The 24154-nt window shown below is 39.9% G+C and overlaps 1 protein-coding gene across 2 annotated transcripts; it reads right to left on the bottom strand.

The window, feature by feature from the left end:
- Nucleotides 1–14975: 14975 nt before the first annotated feature.
- Nucleotides 14976–23651, bottom strand: LOC146669056 (uncharacterized). 2 transcript variants are annotated; one of them, XM_085405474.1, is made up of 2 exons: nt 23302–23651; nt 14976–17481 (listed from the first exon to the last, which is right to left on the bottom strand). In XM_085405474.1, exon 2 carries the CDS (start codon nt 17094–17096, stop codon nt 15414–15416), a length of 1683 nt encoding a protein of 560 aa, XP_085261600.1. In that variant the 5' UTR covers nt 17097–17481; nt 23302–23651; the 3' UTR covers nt 14976–15413. The 2 variants fall into 2 exon arrangements, with proteins under 2 accessions (XP_085261600.1, XP_085261601.1); XM_085405475.1 differs by having other exon boundaries at nt 14976–17471.
- Between the last annotated feature and the right edge of the window lie 503 nt (nt 23652–24154).

Below are 24154 nucleotides of genomic sequence, written 5' to 3'. Positions count from 1 at the left end.
ACCTGTTTTCCCAGCACGGGAACCTTGAGTTCTATAAGATAAAGCCATAAACATGTGTATCCGAGTCTTCTATCAAAACTTACAGCTATTTCTATGAAGTTGTACAAAAACGCTTTCTTTCGCCAAGACAGTGCGTTTCTCACTGTTACATGCATTTGAATGGGGAACTCGACCGAAACAAAGTACAAGTTTTCATTATGTGAATAACTTGGAAATCTTAGCTCAAACAGCTGCAAAACCTGTTTTCCCAGCACGGGGACCTTGAGTTCTATAATATAAGGCCATAAACATGTTTGTCTGAGTCTTCTATCAAAAGTTACAGCTATTTCTATGAAGTTGTACAAAAACGCTTTCTTTCGCCAAGACAGTGCGTTTCTCACTGTTACATGCATTTGAATGGGGAACTCGACCGAAACAAAGTATAGGTTTTCATTATGTGAATAACTTGGAAATCTTAGCTCAAACAGCTGCAAAACCTGTTTTCCCAGCACGGGGACCTTGAGTTCTATAATATAAGGCCATAAACATGTTTGTCTGAGTCTTCTATCAAAAGTTACAGCTATTTCTATGAAGTTGTACAAAAACGCTTTCTTTCGCCAAGACAGTGCGTTTCTCACTGTTACATGCATTTGAATGGGGAACTCGACCGAAACAAAGTATAGGTTTTCATTATGTGAATAACTTGGAAATCTTAGCTCAAACAGCTGCAAAACCTGTTTTCCCAGCACGGGAACCTTGAGTTCTATAAGATAAAGCCATAAACATGTGTATCCGAGTCTTCTATCAAAAGTTACAGCTATTTATATGAAGTTGTACAAAGACGCTTTCTTTCGCCAAGACAGTGCGTTTCTCACTGTTACATGCATTTGAATGGGGAACTCGACCGAAACAAAGTATAGGTTTTCATTATGTGAATAACTTGGAAATCTTAGCTCAAACAGCTGCAAAACCTGTTTTCCCAGCACGGGAACCTTGAGTTCTATAAGATAAAGCCATAAACATGTGTATCCGAGTCTTCTATCAAAACTTACAGCTATTTCTATGAAGTTGTACAAAAACGCTTTCTTTCGCCAAGACAGTGCGTTTCTCACTGTTACATGCATTTGAATGGGGAACTCGACCGAAACAAAGTACAAGTTTTCATTATGTGAATAACTTGGAAATCTTAGCTCAAACAGCTGCAAAACCTGTTTTCCCAGCACGGGGACCTTGAGTTCTATAATATAAGGCCATAAACATGTTTGTCTGAGTCTTCTATCAAAAGTTACAGCTATTTCTATGAAGTTGTACAAAAACGCTTTCTTTCGCCAAGACAGTGCGTTTCTCACTGTTACATGCATTTGAATGGGGAACTCGACCGAAACAAAGTATAGGTTTTCATTATGTGAATAACTTGGAAATCTTAGCTCAAACAGCTGCAAAACCTGTTTTCCCAGCACGGGGACCTTGAGTTCTATAATATAAGGCCATAAACATGTTTGTCTGAGTCTTCTATCAAAAGTTACAGCTATTTCTATGAAGTTGTACAAAAACGCTTTCTTTCGCCAAGACAGTGCGTTTCTCACTGTTACATGCATTTGAATGGGGAACTCGACCGAAACAAAGTATAGGTTTTCATTATGTGAATAACTTGGAAATCTTAGCTCAAACAGCTGCAAAACCTGTTTTCCCAGCACGGGAACCTTGAGTTCTATAAGATAAAGCCATAAACATGTGTATCCGAGTCTTCTATCAAAAGTTACAGCTATTTCTATGAAGTTGTACAAAAACGCTTTCTTTCGCCAAGACAGTGCGTTTCTCACTGTTACATGCATTTGAATGGGGAACTCGACCGAAACAAAGTATAGGTTTTCATTATGTGAATAACTTGGAAATCTTAGCTCAAACAGCTGCAAAACCTGTTTTCCCAGCACGGGGACCTTGAGTTCTATAATATAAGGCCATAAACATGTTTGTCTGAGTCTTCTATCAAAAGTTACAGCTATTTCTATGAAGTTGTACAAAAACGCTTTCTTTCGCCAAGACAGTGCGTTTCTCACTGTTACATGCATTTGAATGGGGAACTCGACCGAAACAAAGTATAGGTTTTCATTATGTGAATAACTTGGAAATCTTAGCTCAAACAGCTGCAAAACCTGTTTTCCCAGCACGGGGACCTTGAGTTCTATAATATAAGGCCATAAACATGTTTGTCTGAGTCTTCTATCAAAAGTTACAGCTATTTCTATGAAGTTGTACAAAAACGCTTTCTTTCGCCAAGACAGTGCGTTTCTCACTGTTACATGCATTTGAATGGGGAACTCGACCGAAACAAAGTATAGGTTTTCATTATGTGAATAACTTGGAAATCTTAGCTCAAACAGCTGCAAAACCTGTTTTCCCAGCACGGGGACCTTGAGTTCTATAATATAAGGCCATAAACATGTTTGTCTGAGTCTTCTATCAAAAGTTACAGCTATTTCTATGAAGTTGTACAAAAACGCTTTCTTTCGCCAAGACAGTGCGTTTCTCACTGTTACATGCATTTGAATGGGGAACTCGACCGAAACAAAGTATAGGTTTTCATTATGTGAATAACTTGGAAATCTTAGCTCAAACAGCTGCAAAACCTGTTTTCCCAGCACGGGAACCTTGAGTTCTATAAGATAAAGCCATAAACATGTGTATCCGAGTCTTCTATCAAAAGTTACAGCTATTTCTATGAAGTTGTACAAAAACGCTTTCTTTCGCCAAGACAGTGCGTTTCTCACTGTTACATGCATTTGAATGGGGAACTCGACCGAAACAAAGTATAGGTTTTCATTATGTGAATAACTTGGAAATCTTAGCTCAAACAGCTGCGAAACCTGTTTTCCCAGCACGGGAACCTTGAGTTCTATAAGATAAAGCCATAAACATGTGTATCCGAGTCTTCTATCAAAAGTTACAGCTATTTCTATGAAGTTGTACAAAAACGCTTTCTTTCGCCAAGACAGTGTGTTTCTCACTGTTACATGCATTTGAATGGGGAACTCGACCGAAACAAAGTACAAGTTTTCATTATGTGAATAACTTGGAAATCTTAGCTCAAACAGCTGCAAAACCTGTTTTCCCAGCACGGGGACCTTGAGTTCTATAATATAAGGCCATAAACATGTTTGTCTGAGTCTTCTATCAAAAGTTACAGCTATTTCTATGAAGTTGTACAAAAACGCTTTCTTTCGCCAAGACAGTGCGTTTCTCACTGTTACATGCATTTGAATGGGGAACTCGACCGAAACAAAGTATAGGTTTTCATTATGTGAATAACTTGGAAATCTTAGCTCAAACAGCTGCAAAACCTGTTTTCCCAGCACGGGGACCTTGAGTTCTATAATATAAGGCCATAAACATGTTTGTCTGAGTCTTCTATCAAAAGTTACAGCTATTTCTATGAAGTTGTACAAAAACGCTTTCTTTCGCCAAGACAGTGCGTTTCTCACTGTTACATGCATTTGAATGGGGAACTCGACCGAAACAAAGTATAGGTTTTCATTATGTGAATAACTTGGAAATCTTAGCTCAAACAGCTGCAAAACCTGTTTTCCCAGCACGGGAACCTTGAGTTCTATAAGATAAAGCCATAAACATGTGTATCCGAGTCTTCTATCAAAAGTTACAGCTATTTATATGAAGTTGTACAAAGACGCTTTCTTTCGCCAAGACAGTGCGTTTCTCACTGTTACATGCATTTGAATGGGGAACTCGACCGAAACAAAGTATAGGTTTTCATTATGTGAATAACTTGGAAATCTTAGCTCAAACAGCTGCAAAACCTGTTTTCCCAGCACGGGAACCTTGAGTTCTATAAGATAAAGCCATAAACATGTGTATCCGAGTCTTCTATCAAAACTTACAGCTATTTCTATGAAGTTGTACAAAAACGCTTTCTTTCGCCAAGACAGTGCGTTTCTCACTGTTACATGCATTTGAATGGGGAACTCGACCGAAACAAAGTACAAGTTTTCATTATGTGAATAACTTGGAAATCTTAGCTCAAACAGCTGCAAAACCTGTTTTCCCAGCACGGGGACCTTGAGTTCTATAATATAAGGCCATAAACATGTTTGTCTGAGTCTTCTATCAAAAGTTACAGCTATTTCTATGAAGTTGTACAAAAACGCTTTCTTTCGCCAAGACAGTGCGTTTCTCACTGTTACATGCATTTGAATGGGGAACTCGACCGAAACAAAGTATAGGTTTTCATTATGTGAATAACTTGGAAATCTTAGCTCAAACAGCTGCAAAACCTGTTTTCCCAGCACGGGGACCTTGAGTTCTATAATATAAGGCCATAAACATGTTTGTCTGAGTCTTCTATCAAAAGTTACAGCTATTTCTATGAAGTTGTACAAAAACGCTTTCTTTCGCCAAGACAGTGCGTTTCTCACTGTTACATGCATTTGAATGGGGAACTCGACCGAAACAAAGTATAGGTTTTCATTATGTGAATAACTTGGAAATCTTAGCTCAAACAGCTGCAAAACCTGTTTTCCCAGCACGGGAACCTTGAGTTCTATAAGATAAAGCCATAAACATGTGTATCCGAGTCTTCTATCAAAAGTTACAGCTATTTCTATGAAGTTGTACAAAAACGCTTTCTTTCGCCAAGACAGTGCGTTTCTCACTGTTACATGCATTTGAATGGGGAACTCGACCGAAACAAAGTATAGGTTTTCATTATGTGAATAACTTGGAAATCTTAGCTCAAACAGCTGCAAAACCTGTTTTCCCAGCACGGGGACCTTGAGTTCTATAATATAAGGCCATAAACATGTTTGTCTGAGTCTTCTATCAAAAGTTACAGCTATTTCTATGAAGTTGTACAAAAACGCTTTCTTTCGCCAAGACAGTGCGTTTCTCACTGTTACATGCATTTGAATGGGGAACTCGACCGAAACAAAGTATAGGTTTTCATTATGTGAATAACTTGGAAATCTTAGCTCAAACAGCTGCAAAACCTGTTTTCCCAGCACGGGGACCTTGAGTTCTATAATATAAGGCCATAAACATGTGTATCCGAGTCTTCTATCAAAAGTTACAGCTATTTCTATGAAGTTGTACAAAAACGCTTTCTTTCGCCAAGACAGTGCGTTTCTCACTGTTACATGCATTTGAATGGGGAACTCGACCGAAACAAAGTATAGGTTTTCATTATGTGAATAACTTGGAAATCTTAGCTCAAACAGCTGCAAAACCTGTTTTCCCAGCACGGGGACCTTGAGTTCTATAATATAAGGCCATAAACATGTTTGTCTGAGTCTTCTATCAAAAGTTACAGCTATTTCTATGAAGTTGTACAAAAACGCTTTCTTTCGCCAAGACAGTGCGTTTCTCACTGTTACATGCATTTGAATGGGGAACTCGACCGAAACAAAGTATAGGTTTTCATTATGTGAATAACTTGGAAATCTTAGCTCAAACAGCTGCAAAACCTGTTTTCCCAGCACGGGGACCTTGAGTTCTATAAGATAAAGCCATAAACATGTGTATCCGAGTCTTCTATCAAAAGTTACAGCTATTTCTATGAAGTTGTACAAAAACGCTTTCTTTCGCCAAGACAGTGCGTTTCTCACTGTTACATGCATTTGAATGGGGAACTCGACCGAAACAAAGTATAGGTTTTCATTATGTGAATAACTTGGAAATCTTAGCTCAAACAGCTGCAAAACCTGTTTTCCCAGCACGGGAACCTTGAGTTCTATAAGATAAAGCCATAAACATGTGTATCCGAGTCTTCTATCAAAAGTTACAGCTATTTCTATGAAGTTGTACAAAAACGCTTTCTTTCGCCAAGACAGTGCGTTTCTCACTGTTACATGCATTTGAATGGGGAACTCGACCGAAACAAAGTATAGGTTTTCATTATGTGAATAACTTGGAAATCTTAGCTCAAACAGCTGCGAAACCTGTTTTCCCAGCACGGGAACCTTGAGTTCTATAAGATAAAGCCATAAACATGTGTATCCGAGTCTTCTATCAAAAGTTACAGCTATTTCTATGAAGTTGTACAAAAACGCTTTCTTTCGCCAAGACAGTGTGTTTCTCACTGTTACATGCATTTGAATGGGGAACTCGACCGAAACAAAGTACAAGTTTTCATTATGTGAATAACTTGGAAATCTTAGCTCAAACAGCTGCAAAACCTGTTTTCCCAGCACGGGGACCTTGAGTTCTATAATATAAGGCCATAAACATGTTTGTCTGAGTCTTCTATCAAAAGTTACAGCTATTTCTATGAAGTTGTACAAAAACGCTTTCTTTCGCCAAGACAGTGCGTTTCTCACTGTTACATGCATTTGAATGGGGAACTCGACCGAAACAAAGTATAGGTTTTCATTATGTGAATAACTTGGAAATCTTAGCTCAAACAGCTGCAAAACCTGTTTTCCCAGCACGGGGACCTTGAGTTCTATAATATAAGGCCATAAACATGTTTGTCTGAGTCTTCTATCAAAAGTTACAGCTATTTCTATGAAGTTGTACAAAAACGCTTTCTTTCGCCAAGACAGTGCGTTTCTCACTGTTACATGCATTTGAATGGGGAACTCGACCGAAACAAAGTATAGGTTTTCATTATGTGAATAACTTGGAAATCTTAGCTCAAACAGCTGCAAAACCTGTTTTCCCAGCACGGGAACCTTGAGTTCTATAAGATAAAGCCATAAACATGTGTATCCGAGTCTTCTATCAAAAGTTACAGCTATTTATATGAAGTTGTACAAAAACGCTTTCTTTCGCCAAGACAGTGCGTTTCTCACTGTTACATGCATTTGAATGGGGAACTCGACCGAAACAAAGTATAGGTTTTCATTATGTGAATAACTTGGAAATCTTAGCTCAAACAGCTGCAAAACCTGTTTTCCCAGCACGGGAACCTTGAGTTCTATAAGATAAAGCCATAAACATGTGTATCCGAGTCTTCTATCAAAAGTTACAGCTATTTCTATGAAGTTGTACAAAAACGCTTTCTTTCGCCAAGACAGTGCGTTTCTCACTGTTACATGCATTTGAATGGGGAACTCGACCGAAACAAAGTACAAGTTTTCATTATGTGAATAACTTGGAAATCTTAGCTCAAACAGCTGCAAAACCTGTTTTCCCAGCACGGGGACCTTGAGTTCTATAATATAAGGCCATAAACATGTTTGTCTGAGTCTTCTATCAAAAGTTACAGCTATTTCTATGAAGTTGTACAAAAACGCTTTCTTTCGCCAAGACAGTGCGTTTCTCACTGTTACATGCATTTTAATGGGGAACTCGACCGAAACAAAGTATAGGTTTTCATTATGTGAATAACTTGAAAATCTTAGCTCAAACAGCTGCAAAACCTGTTTTCCCAGCACGGGGACCTTGAGTTCTATAATATAAGGCCATAAACATGTTTGTCTGAGTCTTCTATCAAAAGTTACAGCTATTTCTATGAAGTTGTACAAAAACGCTTTCTTTCGCCAAGACAGTGCGTTTCTCACTGTTACATGCATTTGAATGGGGAACTCGACCGAAACAAAGTATAGGTTTTCATTATGTGAATAACTTGGAAATCTTAGCTCAAACAGCTGCAAAACCTGTTTTCCCAGCACGGGAACCTTGAGTTCTATAAGATAAAGCCATAAACATGTGTATCCGAGTCTTCTATCAAAAGTTACAGCTATTTCTATGAAGTTGTACAAAAACGCTTTCTTTCGCCAAGACAGTGCGTTTCTCACTGTTACATGCATTTGAATGGGGAACTCGACCGAAACAAAGTACAAGTTTTCATTATGTGAATAACTTGGAAATCTTAGCTCAAACAGCTGCAAAACCTGTTTTCCCAGCACGGGGACCTTGAGTTCTATAATATAAGGCCATAAACATGTTTGTCTGAGTCTTCTATCAAAAGTTACAGCTATTTCTATGAAGTTGTACAAAAACGCTTTCTTTCGCCAAGACAGTGCGTTTCTCACTGTTACATGCATTTGAATGGGGAACTCGACCGAAACAAAGTATAGGTTTTCATTATGTGAATAACTTGGAAATCTTAGCTCAAACAGCTGCAAAACCTGTTTTCCCAGCACGGGGACCTTGAGTTCTATAATATAAGGCCATAAACATGTTTGTCTGAGTCTTCTATCAAAAGTTACAGCTATTTCTATGAAGTTGTACAAAAACGCTTTCTTTCGCCAAGACAGTGCGTTTCTCACTGTTACATGCATTTGAATGGGGAACTCGACCGAAACAAAGTATAGGTTTTCATTATGTGAATAACTTGGAAATCTTAGCTCAAACAGCTGCAAAACCTGTTTTCCCAGCACGGGAACCTTGAGTTCTATAAGATAAAGCCATAAACATGTGTATCCGAGTCTTCTATCAAAAGTTACAGCTATTTATATGAAGTTGTACAAAAACGCTTTCTTTCGCCAAGACAGTGCGTTTCTCACTGTTACATGCATTTGAATGGGGAACTCGACCGAAACAAAGTACAAGTTTTCATTATGTGAATAACTTGGAAATCTTAGCTCAAACAGCTGCAAAACCTGTTTTCCCAGCACGGGGACCTTGAGTTCTATAATATAAGGCCATAAACATGTTTGTCTGAGTCTTCTATCAAAAGTTACAGCTATTTCTATGAAGTTGTACAAAAACGCTTTCTTTCGCCAAGACAGTGCGTTTCTCACTGTTACATGCATTTGAATGGGGAACTCGACCGAAACAAAGTATAGGTTTTCATTATGTGAATAACTTGGAAATCTTAGCTCAAACAGCTGCAAAACCTGTTTTCCCAGCACGGGGACCTTGAGTTCTATAATATAAGGCCATAAACATGTTTGTCTGAGTCTTCTATCAAAAGTTACAGCTATTTCTATGAAGTTGTACAAAAACGCTTTCTTTCGCCAAGACAGTGCGTTTCTCACTGTTACATGCATTTGAATGGGGAACTCGACCGAAACAAAGTATAGGTTTTCATTATGTGAATAACTTGGAAATCTTAGCTCAAACAGCTGCAAAACCTGTTTTCCCAGCACGGGAACCTTGAGTTCTATAAGATAAAGCCATAAACATGTGTATCCGAGTCTTCTATCAAAAGTTACAGCTATTTATATGAAGTTGTACAAAGACGCTTTCTTTCGCCAAGACAGTGCGTTTCTCACTGTTACATGCATTTGAATGGGGAACTCGACCGAAACAAAGTATAGGTTTTCATTATGTGAATAACTTGGAAATCTTAGCTCAAACAGCTGCAAAACCTGTTTTCCCAGCACGGGAACCTTGAGTTCTATAAGATAAAGCCATAAACATGTGTATCCGAGTCTTCTATCAAAAGTTACAGCTATTTCTATGAAGTTGTACAAAAACGCTTTCTTTCGCCAAGACAGTGCGTTTCTCACTGTTACATGCATTTGAATGGGGAACTCGACCGAAACAAAGTACAAGTTTTCATTATGTGAATAACTTGGAAATCTTAGCTCAAACAGCTGCAAAACCTGTTTTCCCAGCACGGGGACCTTGAGTTCTATAATATAAGGCCATAAACATGTTTGTCTGAGTCTTCTATCAAAAGTTACAGCTATTTCTATGAAGTTGTACAAAAACGCTTTCTTTCGCCAAGACAGTGCGTTTCTCACTGTTACATGCATTTGAATGGGGAACTCGACCGAAACAAAGTATAGGTTTTCATTATGTGAATAACTTGGAAATCTTAGCTCAAACAGCTGCAAAACCTGTTTTCCCAGCACGGGAACCTTGAGTTCTATAAGATAAAGCCATAAACATGTGTATCCGAGTCTTCTATCAAAAGTTACAGCTATTTCTATGAAGTTGTACAAAAACGCTTTCTTTCGCCAAGACAGTGCGTTTCTCACTGTTACATGCATTTGAATGGGGAACTCGACCGAAACAAAGTATAGGTTTTCATTATGTGAATAACTTGGAAATCTTAGCTCAAACAGCTGCAAAACCTGTTTTCCCAGCACGGGGACCTTGAGTTCTATAATATAAGGCCATAAACATGTTTGTCTGAGTCTTCTATCAAAAGTTACAGCTATTTCTATGAAGTTGTACAAAAACGCTTTCTTTCGCCAAGACAGTGCATTTCTCACTGTTACATGCATTTGAATGGGGAACTCGACCGAAACAAAGTATAGGTTTTCATTATGTGAATAACTTGAAAATCTTAGCTCAAACAGCTGCAAAACCTGTTTTCCCAGCACGGGGACCTTGAGTTCTATAATATAAGGCCATAAACATGTTTGTCTGAGTCTGCTATCAAAAGTTACAGCTATTTCTATGAAGTTGTACAAAAACGCTTTCTTTCGCCAAGACAGTGCGTTTCTCACTGTTACATGCATTTGAATGGGGAACTCGACCGAAACAAAGTATAGGTTTTCATTATGTGAATAACTTGAAAATCTTAGCTCAAACAGCTGCAAAACCTGTTTTCCCAGCACGGGGACCTTGAGTTCTATAATATAAGGCCATAAACATGTTTGTCTGAGTCTTCTATCAAAAGTTACAGCTATTTCTATGAAGTTGTACAAAAACGCTTTCTTTCGCCAAGACAGTGCGTTTCTCACTGTTACATGCATTTGAATGGGGAACTCGACCGAAACAAAGTATAGGTTTTCATTATGTGAATAACTTGGAAATCTTAGCTCAAACAGCTGCAAAACCTGTTTTCCCAGCACGGGAACCTTGAGTTCTATAAGATAAAGCCATAAACATGTGTATCCGAGTCTTCTATCAAAAGTTACAGCTATTTCTATGAAGTTGTACAAAAACGCTTTCTTTCGCCAAGACAGTGCGTTTCTCACTGTTACATGCATTTGAATGGGGAACTCGACCGAAACAAAGTACAAGTTTTCATTATGTGAATAACTTGGAAATCTTAGCTCAAACAGCTGCAAAACCTGTTTTCCCAGCACGGGGACCTTGAGTTCTATAATATAAGGCCATAAACATGTTTGCCTGAGTCTTCTATCAAAAGTTACAGCTATTTCTATGAAGTTGTACAAAAACGCTTTCTTTCGCCAAGACAGTGCGTTTCTCACTGTTACATGCATTTGAATGGGGAACTCGACCGAAACAAAGTATAGGTTTTCATTATGTGAATAACTTGGAAATCTTAGCTCAAACAGCTGCAAAACCTGTTTTCCCAGCACGGGGACCTTGAGTTCTATAATATAAGGCCATAAACATGTTTGTCTGAGTCTTCTATCAAAAGTTACAGCTATTTCTATGAAGTTGTACAAAAACGCTTTCTTTCGCCAAGACAGTGCGTTTCTCACTGTTACATGCATTTGAATGGGGAACTCGACCGAAACAAAGTATAGGTTTTCATTATGTGAATAACTTGGAAATCTTAGCTCAAACAGCTGCAAAACCTGTTTTCCCAGCACGGGAACCTTGAGTTCTATAAGATAAAGCCATAAACATGTGTATCCGAGTCTTCTATCAAAAGTTACAGCTATTTCTATGAAGTTGTACAAAAACGCTTTCTTTCGCCAAGACAGTGCGTTTCTCACTGTTACATGCATTTGAATGGGGAACTCGACCGAAACAAAGTATAGGTTTTCATTATGTGAATAACTTGGAAATCTTAGCTCAAACAGCTGCGAAACCTGTTTTCCCAGCACGGGAACCTTGAGTTCTATAAGATAAAGCCATAAACATGTGTATCCGAGTCTTCTATCAAAAGTTACAGCTATTTCTATGAAGTTGTACAAAAACGCTTTCTTTCGCCAAGACAGTGCGTTTCTCACTGTTACATGCATTTGAATGGGGAACTCGACCGAAACAAAGTACAAGTTTTCATTATGTGAATAACTTGGAAATCTTAGCTCAAACAGCTGCAAAACCTGTTTTCCCAGCACGGGGACCTTGAGTTCTATAATATAAGGCCATAAACATGTTTGTCTGAGTCTTCTATCAAAAGTTACAGCTATTTCTATGAAGTTGTACAAAAACGCTTTCTTTCGCCAAGACAGTGCGTTTCTCACTGTTACATGCATTTGAATGGGGAACTCGACCGAAACAAAGTATAGGTTTTCATTATGTGAATAACTTGGAAATCTTAGCTCAAACAGCTGCAAAACCTGTTTTCCCAGCACGGGAACCTTGAGTTCTATAAGATAAAGCCATAAACATGTGTATCCGAGTCTTCTATCAAAAGTTACAGCTATTTATATGAAGTTGTACAAAAACGCTTTCTTTCGCCAAGACAGTGCGTTTCTCACTGTTACATGCATTTGAATGGGGAACTCGACCGAAACAAAGTATAGGTTTTCATTATGTGAATAACTTGGAAATCTTAGCTCAAACAGCTGCAAAACCTGTTTTCCCAGCACGGAGACCTTGAGTTCTATAATATAAGGCCATAAACATGTTTGTCTGAGTCTTCTATCAAAAGTTACAGCTATTTCTATGAAGTTGTACAAAAACGCTTTCTTTCGCCAAGACAGTGCGTTTCTCACTGTTACATGCATTTGAATGGGGAACTCGACCGAAACAAAGTATAGGTTTTCATTATGTGAATAAGTTGGAAATCTTAGCTCAAACAGCTGCAAAACCTGTTTTCCCAGCACGGGGGCCTTGAGTTCTATAATATAAGGCCATAAACATGTTTGTCTGAGTCTTCTATCAAAAGTTACAGCTATTTCTATGAAGTTGTACAAAAACGCTTTCTTTCGCCAAGACAGTGCGTTTCTCACTGTTACATGCATTTGAATGGGGAACTCGACCGAAACAAAGTATAGGTTTTCATTATGTGAATAACTTGGAAATCTTAGCTCAAACAGCTGCAAAACCTGTTTGCCCAGCACGGGAACCTTGAGTTCTATAAGATAAAGCCATAAACATGTGTATCCGAGTCTTCTATCAAAAGTTACAGCTATTTCTATGAAGTTGTACAAAAACGCTTTCTTTCGCCAAGACAGTGCGTTTCTCACTGTTACATGCATTTGAATGGGGAACTCGACCGAAACAAAGTACAAGTTTTCATTATGTGAATAACTTGGAAATCTTAGCTCAAACAGCTGCAAAACCTGTTTTCCCAGCACGGGGACCTTGAGTTCTATAATATAAGGCCATAAACATGTTTGTCTGAGTCTTCTATCAAAAGTTACAGCTATTTCTATGAAGTTGTACAAAAACGCTTTCTTTCGCCAAGACAGTGCGTTTCTCACTGTTACATGCATTTGAATGGGGAACTCGACCGAAACAAAGTACAAGTTTTCATTATGTGAATAACTTGGAAATCTTAGCTCAAACAGCTGCAAAACCTGTTTTCCCAGCACGGGGACCTTGAGTTCTATAATATAAGGCCATAAACATGTTTGTCTGAGTCTTCTATCAAAAGTTACAGCTATTTCTATGAAGTTGTACAAAAACGCTTTCTTTCGCCAAGACAGTGCGTTTCTCACTGTTACATGCATTTGAATGGGGAACTCGACCGAAACAAAGTATAGGTTTTCATTATGTGAATAACTTGAAAATCTTAGCTCAAACAGCTGCAAAACCTGTTTTCCCAGCACGGGGACCTTGAGTTCTATAATATAAGGCCATAAACATGTTTGTCTGAGTCTTCTATCAAAAGTTACAGCTATTTCTATGAAGTTGTACAAAAACGCTTTCTTTCGCCAAGACAGTGCGTTTCTCACTGTTACATGCATTTGAATGGGGTACTCGACCGAAACAAAGTATAGGTTTTCATTATGTGAATAACTTGGAAATCTTAGCTCAAACAGCTGCAAAACCTGTTTTCCCAGCACGGGAACCTTGAGTTCTATAAGATAAAGCCATAAACATGTGTATCCGAGTCTTCTATCAAAAGTTACAGCTATTTCTATGAAGTTGTACAAAAACGCTTTCTTTCGCCAAGACAGTGCGTTTCTCACTGTTACATGCATTTGAATGGGGAACTCGACCGAAACAAAGTACAAGTTTTCATTATGTGAATAACTTGGAAATCTTAGCTCAAACAGCTGCAAAACCTGTTTTCCCAGCACGGGAACCTTGAGTTCTATAAGATAAAGCCATAAACATGTGTATCCGAGTCTTCTATCAAAAGTTACAGCTATTTCTATGAAGTTGTACAAAAACGCTTTCTTTCGCCAAGACAGTGCGTTTCTCACTGTTACATGCATTTGAATGGGGAACTCGACCGAAACAAAGTATAGGTTTTCATTATGTGAATAACTTGGAAATCTTAGCTCAAACAGCTGCAAAACCTGTTTTCCCAGCACGGGAACCTTGAGTTCTATAAGATAAAGCCATAAACATGTTTGTCTGAGTCTTCTATCAAAAGTTACAGCTATTTCTATGAAGTTGTACAAAAACGCTTTCTTTCGCCAAGACAGTGCGTTTCTCACTGTTACATGCATTTGAATGGGGAACTCGACCGAAACAAAGTATAGGTTTTCATTATGTGAATAACTTGGAAATCTTAGCTCAAACAGCTGCAAAACCTGTTTTCCCAGCACGGGGACCTTGAGTTCTATAATATAAGGCCATAAACATGTTTGTCTGAGTCTTCTATCAAAAGTTACAGCTATTTCTATGAAGTTGTACAAAAACGCTTTCTTTCGCCAAGACAGTGCGTTTCTCACTGTTACATGCATTTGAATGGGGAACTCGACCGAAACAAAGTATAGGTTTTCATTATGTGAATAACTTGGAAATCTTAGCTCAAACAGCTGCAAAACCTGTTTTCCCAGCACGGGAACCTTGAGTTCTATAAGATAAAGCCATAAACATGTGTATCCGAGTCTTCTATCAAAAGTTACAGCTATTTCTATGAAGTTGTACAAAAACGCTTTCTTTCGCCAAGACAGTGCGTTTCTCACTGTTACATTGTCAAGGGTTGACAATTTGTTCAAACACAGTAAGAGAGAAATGAGACACTGGCAGACCGACTCAGAGTTTCAAAGACGTGCGCACGGGTGAGAGTCTCTGAGCAGACTAACACACCGAGCACCGTTTACTCGCTTTATTTATAAGGCAAAATGGGTTACATAATACTTCCTCTTTCAACTGAAGAGGGGAGAGCTCAGGCATTGTCTTAGCTATCTAACTTCTGCACACAAACTGAAAAACAACGACACAGCAGTATTCATGCTTATCTGACATCGCAGACACTGAAGTAAAGAATGCATGTATATGTCCTGTCTTTGTCAAACATCTCACACACTTAAGCAAGGAATACATTGTGTTCTTTTCAACAGTAAGCTTTACCGTGTGAAAATATATAAACACTTGATTATAAGGCATACTTGTTTCTACTTGATTATACTTTAATGATTTAACTAAAATAAAAATTCTCTTAACATTCCCTCCTGATGTTAATATATTTCACATGTTTTACTCAATGCATAGTCACTTGTTAGTCACATTTTCAACTTGCACGTCATTCAGTGAAATAATTAAACAACAAGCTTGTCAAGATTGTCATAGAGATTTTCTTCTCTCTCTCCCACACTCAGCATACCATACTGACGATAGGGATCCTCCATAACTGACTGAGCCAAGACATGGTTTCCTAACATACGCTTGAACATGTTTGTCATTATGCTTCTCAGACATGGGATAATACAAGCAATGAAAAGGCAAAATAGTAACATCACACTGAAAAGGGCCAACAGGCCTTTAATCAGTAGAGATTTCCAAGAGCCGCTCAGCAGCCAGTCCCACCAACCTTGAGTATCGGTAACGTAGTCCTGCTGCTGAGCGTCTCTCAGTTGTTTCAAAACATTCAAAGCATTTGTCATGTTTAATGAATGGATGTTATCAGGTATGTAGGTACAACATGTAGTGTTAAACAATACGCAGAGACCACCTTTCTCTGCGAGAATGATGTCTAAAGCCACTCGGTGCTGCATGACAGTGATGCGAATTGCATCAATTTCTTCATTCTGTCCTTGATTAATGCGGGTTGAAGCATTTAAAAATAATCCAAAACGATAGTCCAGGGTTTCTATCCGTAGTGCGTGTTTCCCTACTCCTATCCATGGAAACAAAGCGTGTATTACCTTCTGGCTCTTGGTCCAGAGTTTGAAGTCATCTGGTACATCAGAACCAAGATATGGATCATGGGGCTTGAGGCCTGTGCTACGTTTAGCTCTGGTGTTGCTGTTCACTGACATCTTAAAGGTGTGGTCAGATACCAGAACAGGGGCACAGAGTCCGGTGCTGTTTGGTGGCAGCATGAAATAGACTTTCAGGCCACACGCCCAAGCTGCGCCCTGTACCCAGTATGTACCTGTCGATGAGCCGATGCCATCCCAATCTGGTGCCGCCAGGATCATGGAGCAGTTTCGGTTTTGTCCTAATTTCTTCAGACCCTGGGGCGTACCTGTTTGTCCGGTTGCTCCTGTGAAGTTAAAGCACACTGGGTGTTGTATGTCAGGTGGCAAAACAACTGAGAATGATTTCAGTTTTCTATGGCTGACGTTTATATGCACCCAGTAGGCTTCATTGCAGGTGTAGTTTATATTTGGGTACTGGTGGGTGCAGTTTGTTATGTTGTAGATTAAAGACTTTACACTCTGTGGGACTATATATTGTGTAGTGTTGTGGCATGTGTTGCTGTTTTGGTCCTTTATGGATCCACCTATCACCATCACAGGTTTTCCTGGTGTTGAGCAGGTCCCGGTAATGGCTTTGTCATATATGCAGAGTGCTTCAGCCTTGGTTGGGGGTTTTCCATACACTGTGGCATGGAGTGCTGTCGTGGGCATATGTGAGCAGACATAGCAGTTTGCGGCATTGTCTTCTCTGTGCACTCTGTCATGGACATACCGGTACCATGCATTGTTCAGCCACGGGTGGTTGTGTTCTTTGTCTATCTCCTTCAGGTGCGAGTTGTCGTGGGTCCACCTCTTAGGTCGGAGAATAATTGGTACTGTCTTGTGGGTTCCACTGGGCATCAACCAAAAGAGTGTCGTCATCAGGAGGATAGCCATTAGACAGAATATGTAGCACATGAGTAGTTTTCGTTTGATGTCACAAGCGCCCAAGCACAACAGCTTTGGGGCTGGAACTGGTGCTAGCATTGATTCTGAAGCTGGTTCTTCTTCTGGATTTATCAGGTTGTTTTCCTCAGTCATCTTGTTGAGATTTTATTCAGGCGTCCCTGGTGTTATTATTGGTTCTGCTCTTCGGTGGGATAGGTCTGTCTGATCTTCAGGGCGACCAGGCACACCCGAGCTCCCACGTGAGTAGCACTGCCGAGGAAGCACAGGGCGGGAAACCCGTTCAGCCCTGTCCTCCAGCAGGGGTTCACGTAAGAGTCAGGGGAACCGGCGTCTTATTGTGGTGCAAACACTTTCTTCACGTGGGATTGATGAATCCACGAAACTCGTTCGGCTATCTTACACGCTGTGGGTGTGGTAAGTAGCACCTGGAAGGGACCTTCCCACTTTGGAGCACTCCAGTTTTTCCGCTGGAGGACTTTAATCAGAATCCAATCACCGGGGTTCAACCTGCAAGAAACTGAAGAAAAGTCACTCGGCAGTTGATTGCTTAATCTCACTTCTTTATTCTCAAATAGTTTTGTCATCCATTCTGCCATTGTTGTTTCTGCAATAGATTTATTAATTGGCTCACTCATTATGGGGAGTGGAAAATGTCTGCCATGTACGATTTCAAATGGCGTTAGACCACCTGTTCCTTGAGTTATTCTCATCCATAATTTAACCAAGCTTAGACATTCAGGCCAAGGTTTTTTAGTCTCTTCCATACATTTCCTCAACCTTTGTTTAATTGTGCCGTTAGTTCTCTCGACTAATCCTGCACTTTGTGGATGATAAGAACAGTGATGTTTTATGCTGAAGCCTAAAGCTTCAGAAACTTTACTTATTACTTCATTTACAAAATGTGTGCCATTGTCTGATCTTATCAGAGATGGAATACCGTACGTTGGAATAAAATGATTACATAGACATTTTGCTACTGATATTGCATCTGCTTTTTTCACTGGGTATATTTCTGGCCACTTGGAAAATACATCAATTATCACAAGTGCATATTTGGAGGATTGTGATTCATTTAATTCTATGAAATCCATGTGGACAGTGTGAAATGGATGCGGTGGTATAGGGAAATGCCCTCGCTTTGGACGTAGATTTCCCTGTGCGTTGTGTCTTTGGCAAATCATACATGTTCTGATAAACTCTTGTGCTGAACTTTCAAAATTTTTTGTATAGAATTGTTTATTAAGAATATTAATCATCCCTCCTGATGACACATGAGTTTTCCCATGTGTCACTAAAGCAGCAGTTCTATGCAAAGATTTTGGAAGCACTGGTTTACCATTACACATCATAAGGTTGTCTTTTAATTCTGCTCCATCTTTCACCCAAGATTTTTGTTCACTCAGCGATGCTGTTTTCTGTGCATCTGCTAGTATTTCTAAAGGTATTAGATCTATGGTTTCTGTTGTTAAAACATCAATTTGTTTTTCTGCAGCTGCTTTTGCTGCTTTGTCAGCAAAGTTATTTCCTCTCGTAATTTCTGTGTCATCCTTTTGATGAGCTGCACATTTGCATAGTGCTAATTCTTTTGGCAACGTTATTACTTCTAATAGCTTTTTTAGAAGGTTTGCATGTTGAACTGTGTTGCCTGAGGAAGTTGTCATTCCTCTGTTATGCCATATTTTAGCGAAATGATGAACTGCTGAATAGACATATTGACTGTCTGTGTAAACATTAACACTTTGACCCTTATATAAAGTACATGCTCTGATGACTGCGGTTAGTTCTGCGCTTTGAGCAGAGTTTGAGGAGCTGAGAGCTTTTGCTTCTATCACTTTATCAACAGTTGTGACCGCATAACCCACACAATTTCTACCGTGAATGTCTTTTGACGCTGAGCCGTCCACAAAAACATTACTGAAACTGCTCTGGGGGGAGCTGTATATATCAGTGCGAGGTTTTGTATCTTCCTCTAATTTTTGAATGCAACAGTGTTGTTCTCCGTCCAGAGAAGTCGGCAAAAGTGTACTTGGGTTTAGCTGGCCACACTTCTCTATTTTTATGTGTGATTGTGTAAGTAGAATCCCCACATAAGAAAGTTGTCTTGCATGCGTGAGGAAAGAGAGGTTCGCTTGGAGCAAAATAGAGGTCACTGCATGTGGGACTTTGATGATCAATTTATGTCCTAGAACAATGTCTGCACATTTTTTAACTGCCTCTGCTGCTGCTGCGCATGCCTGAACACAGGTAGGTAATCCAGCAGCTACAGAGTCAAGTTTGCATGAGTAGAAAGCTAATGGACGTTGTTTTTCTCCAAAAGCTTGAGTTAAGACTGCTTTCATATACCCTCCTGCACCATCAACATGGAGAACGAAAGGTTTTCCATAGTCTGGTAATGCTAAGACGGTACATGTCTGCAGTGCTATTTTCAAATCAACGAAAGCTTTTTCTGCTTCTGGAATCCATTGTACTTTGTCTTTTAATGCTAGATCTTTACCATAAATGAGGTTCTGTAGTGGTTGAGCTAGTAATGCGTATTCTGGAATCCAGCATCTACAGAAATTGCACAGTCCTAAAAAACTCATCATTTGTTGTTTAGTTACTGGTTTTGGGGCATTTTGGACTGCTATCTTTCTGCTCTCTAACAGCTGCCTGCCTTGTCCTGTCAATTTGTGGCCAAGGTATGTTACTTCCTGGCTCCACAATTGCAGTTTATGCTGTGACACTTTATGGCCTTGCTCTGCGAGATGTTGCAAAACTGTTAATGTGTTTTCTTTGCACTCATCTTTTGTATGGCCTGTGATCAATATATCATCTACATACAACAAGAACTGCCCTGGGGCAGGGAGCGTACAAGATGACATTGATTTTCTCAAAGCCTCTGCATACAGAGTTGGGCTATTCTGGAATCCCTGAGGCAACCTTGTATAAGTATACTTTTGATTGTCAAAGGTGAATCCGAATAACTTCTGTGAGTCAGGGTGCAGAGGTACGGAGAAGAAGGCATTGGACAAGTCTATTACAGAGAACCACCGTTCTTTTGGTGTTACTTGATTTAGAATTGTGTGTGGATTTGCAACCACTGGAGGTATTTGCTCTGTTACCTCATTTATTGCTCTTAGATCATGAACTAAGCGATATTTTCCTGTATTAGCCTTTTTTACTGGAAAAATTGGTGTATTACACGTGGCTTCATTAGTTTTCACGAGAATACCTGCTTTTTGCATCTCTGCTATGACTGGTCTGATACCTTCTTTTGCCTCTGCACTCAAGGGATATTGTGGTTTTACAGGCCTATATGAGGTTGTAGTTTTCACCACTACTGGATCTGCTCCTTTTATTAGGCCTACATCCGTGGGTCCTTGAGACCATAATGTTTGTGGCAGCTTCTCTAGTTCTGGATGTGCTTCAATTGTTAATACTTGTCATTCATCTTGCTCTGTTGTGGCTAAATGTGTGGCTGGTGTGGCTGTCACCGGCCAACACAGCGTTAGCCTCATGCACCCAGTTCTACGGCCTTTTTGCCAGTCCTCACACTCTATTTTGTCATATCTGTCCATTTCTACATTTCTCAGCACTGTGCCTAACTCAGACCAAGGCGTTTGGTCGTTGCGTGCAACAGATACATGAGGGTTGCATATCTTATTTAAGCGCTGCACTGCATCTGTCTGTAACACTGAGCATACTGCATTACCACTCTGTGTCACATACAGGTGTTGTAGGACTAGTTTTTGCGGTCCTAGTCTGTGCACTTGTTGATCATAAATTTTGTCTGGACCTGGGACATATTTATACCACAAGGTGTTGTGATATTTTGCTGGGTCCTGTCTATGTGAGTGCTCAGGTAAGTACATATTAGCTTTGGCCTCTAATGGTTCAAGTTTTGGTAAATCTAAGGCCCAGTAATAATTTGGCTCACCTAAACCTTCACAAACAAAAATATCTTCAGTTTGGCTCTGACTTTCAGAGAGTAGGAGTCTGGCTTTCATGCCACTTTCTTCAGGAAAAACTCCTATTTTTAATTTTGTTAAAGCATCTCTTCCTAACAAATTTAGTGGACAAGATGGATCATAGATGCACTGATTTTTGCAGGCACGGCCACTATCTCTATGTGACATAAAAAGGGGGTCGGTTAGATGCTGTTTTGTCACATGTCCTGAGGCTGATTTCACGATTAAGGTATCTTTTGAAGAGGTTAAATTTGGGACTTCTACTGTTAGGACAGTTTTACAAGCACCTGTGTCGCAAAGGAATTTTATTGGGACCCCGTTAACGTGCACTATAACGGTGGGCTTTGCTTCTGAGCCTAGCAGCAGTTGTTCAATGTTGTAAACTTCCCCTTCACTTGTTTCACTTCCCTTTTCTTGTGCTAGTCATTCATCACGGCGTCTGCGCCTGTCATCTCCACCTTCCTGTTCTTGGCTTACATTTCTACAGTTTCGAGCAAAGTGCCCGATTTTACCACAGTTATAACATCTCATATCTCTTCTATCTCTTCTTTGTCCTGCTTTTTGCTTTCCCCTACTTTGCTTAAAACCTGCCGTGTGTTGCTGTCCTGAGAAGGCTATAAAGCCTGTCTCTGGATCAATCATGAAAACTCCTTCTGTTTTTTCTTTTTGTTTTTGAATTTTGACTGCATGCTCAGCATATTGTAGGGCTTCAGGCAAGGTTCCTGTATTTTGAGTGACCCAGTGTTTGTCTACATGTGCTTTTATCTTAGGCAGTAGACCATTTAGGAAGGCATTTTTTAATTGTTGTTGAAAAGCAGACAGTGGATCGGCATCATAATTTAGCCCTGAGTTTTGTCTGAAAACTGGGCGTAGGCGATCCAAATAGTCTGATGCTGTCTCTCCTTCCTTTTGTTTGCACTCTCCTATCTTTCCATAATCTGGCCTTGGGGCTAAAATAACTTCTATTCTGCCATACAAGTTATTAAGCTCCTGTATTAATTGGGGAGTGTCTGGCCCCAACACGTCACCGTTTAAATCATTTCCTGTAAATTGACCTCTAGCTCTAGGAAGACTTAAACCTAATAAATCTTGAAAAACTTGATGAATCTCATGACCATTTAAACCCCACCCCTGACGGATCAATTCCACTGCATCTCGCCACGGCCGGAAGCCTTCTTTAAGGGGTGGCACATCTTTTAGTACATTCTCTCTGTCTTTATGAGACCAGGGTCGGAATGCATAAATTAAAGGCTCACCGTCTACTGGTATGACTCCTTGGGCGTCTGGGGGACCAGTGGGTTGACCGTACCTGGGGTTAGATAAGGCTACCATTGGAAACTGACCTACAATTTCTGTTTTTTTGGAATGACCATGCTTAGTCATAAGATCAAGTTGTTGTCTGGCCTCCATATAGGGATTTGAAACAAAAGGTTTGTGAGGAGAGCTTACAGGAAGTGCTGACGTAAGGTTAGGTGCAGCTGCTGCAGGCTGTGCAGGCTGAAGAGCATAAGGAGGGGGGTACGGTTTTTCTTCTCCTGCAGTTTTCTGTTTATCTTTAGTTTCCTGCTTTTGGGCACGTTTAGCAATGCGTTTATCGTTTTCTACCATCCACGCCTTGAAAAGGTGCCATTCTGCTAAGCGTTTTGCTTTTTTCTTTTGGCTCTTTTCCTCAAATAATTCTTTTTGTAAAGCAGCCTTTAAAGCAGTTATTGATTCTTGATTGCATTTGCCTTGCCAGGCTGGGCAATAAATTTTATGTGGATTTCTCCACCTATTTGCACTGACTCTTCCTGCATTTGGACAGTTTTTTTCCAACCATCCTTCATCTGCTGTTAATTTTACTTTAGTTTTAGAGTTACCCATTTTGAACTAATTACGTCAGAACTGTGACACCTTCTTTGGCATGAAAAAGTGAGAATGGGTTTTCGATAACAGCCTTCTACTCTCCCACTAATTGAGAGAGCGGTTATCAATTTTACGTGATGAAGCACAACCCTTTTTTCCACCTTTACCAATACGTGAGTGTACACAGGAAAACAGTTTGAGAAGTGGTTCGACCGCGTATTGGGTCGTAAAAACAACTCACTCCTCACAAACAAAGCGCGTTTCTATGATTTTTATTGAGATTTTCCGTAGGCCAATTTATTTGTGTAACACCTTCACCTTCAGCCACTCTTCTTGAGTGACCGGAAACCTGTTCCGTTGCAGCCACTCCCAGAGCGACCGGAACTTTTAATAGCGATTTTTCTAGAATTTCGCTCTTGCCTGTCGTCTTCTTAGTCCCGCATGGACACTGAGATCTGTCGGCGTACCTAGGTTTACACACTACTTAAAGGAAAATCTCAATATCAACGTATTTTAGCGCTTGGTGGAATGCGTGTCATATTCACCTCTACTGTGGCGCTGCGTTTTAAGATCCGGTGCTCATCGGGTCCTGGAGCCGTGAAGGCCGAACGCTGACCGGAGATCGAATTCACGTTCCCGGGTTTTTCGTTTTACTGATCAGATTTCTTCCAGCGCAGGCGTCACGACGTCAGGATCCGATGGAGACCGTCTGTGGAAAACTAGACGTTAAAATAACAGTCAGTTCTCCGGCTACGAAGGACCAATTAAATGTCAAGGGTTGACAATTTGTTCAAACACAGTAAGAGAGAAATGAGACACTGGCAGACCGACTCAGAGTTTCAAAGACGTGCGCACGGGTGAGAGTCTCTGAGCAGACTAACACACCGAGCACCGTTTACTCGCTTTATTTATAAGGCAAAATGGGTTACATAATACTTCCTCTTTCAACTGAAGAGGGGAGAGCTCAGGCATTGTCTTAGCTATCTAACTTCTGCACACAAACTGAAAAACAACGACACAGCAGTATTCATGCTTATCTGACATCGCAGACACTGAAGTAAAGAATGCATGTATATGTCCTGTCTTTGTCAAACATCTCACACACTTAAGCAAGGAATACATTGTGTTCTTTTCAACAGTAAGCTTTACCGTGTGAAAATATATAAACACTTGATTATAAGGCATACTTGTTTCTACTTGATTATACTTTAATGATTTAACTAAAATAAAAATTCTCTTAACATACATGCATTTGAATGGGGAACTCGACCGAAACAAAGTACAAGTTTTCATTATGTGAATAACTTGGAAATCTTAGCTCAAACAGCTGCAAAACCTGTTTTCCCAGCACGGGGACCTTGAGTTCTATAATATAAGGCCATAAACATGTTTGTCTGA

Source organism: Rhamphochromis longiceps, linkage group LG5, assembly GCF_057381845.1.
Source record: "Rhamphochromis longiceps isolate RC_006_pf linkage group LG5, R_longiceps_female_GT1.1, whole genome shotgun sequence".
In the NCBI taxonomy this organism is placed as follows: domain Eukaryota; kingdom Metazoa; phylum Chordata; class Actinopteri; order Cichliformes; family Cichlidae; genus Rhamphochromis; species Rhamphochromis longiceps.
The sequence above is the reverse complement of the archived record's forward strand: the minus strand, read 5'-3'. Positions and strand labels throughout refer to the sequence as shown.

Bases quoted from the DNA above. Each gene is read 5' to 3' on its own strand.
- LOC146669056 (XM_085405474.1), bottom strand. From the start codon at position 17,096: ATGACTGAGGAAAACAACCTGATAAATCCAGAAGAAGAACCAGCTTCA.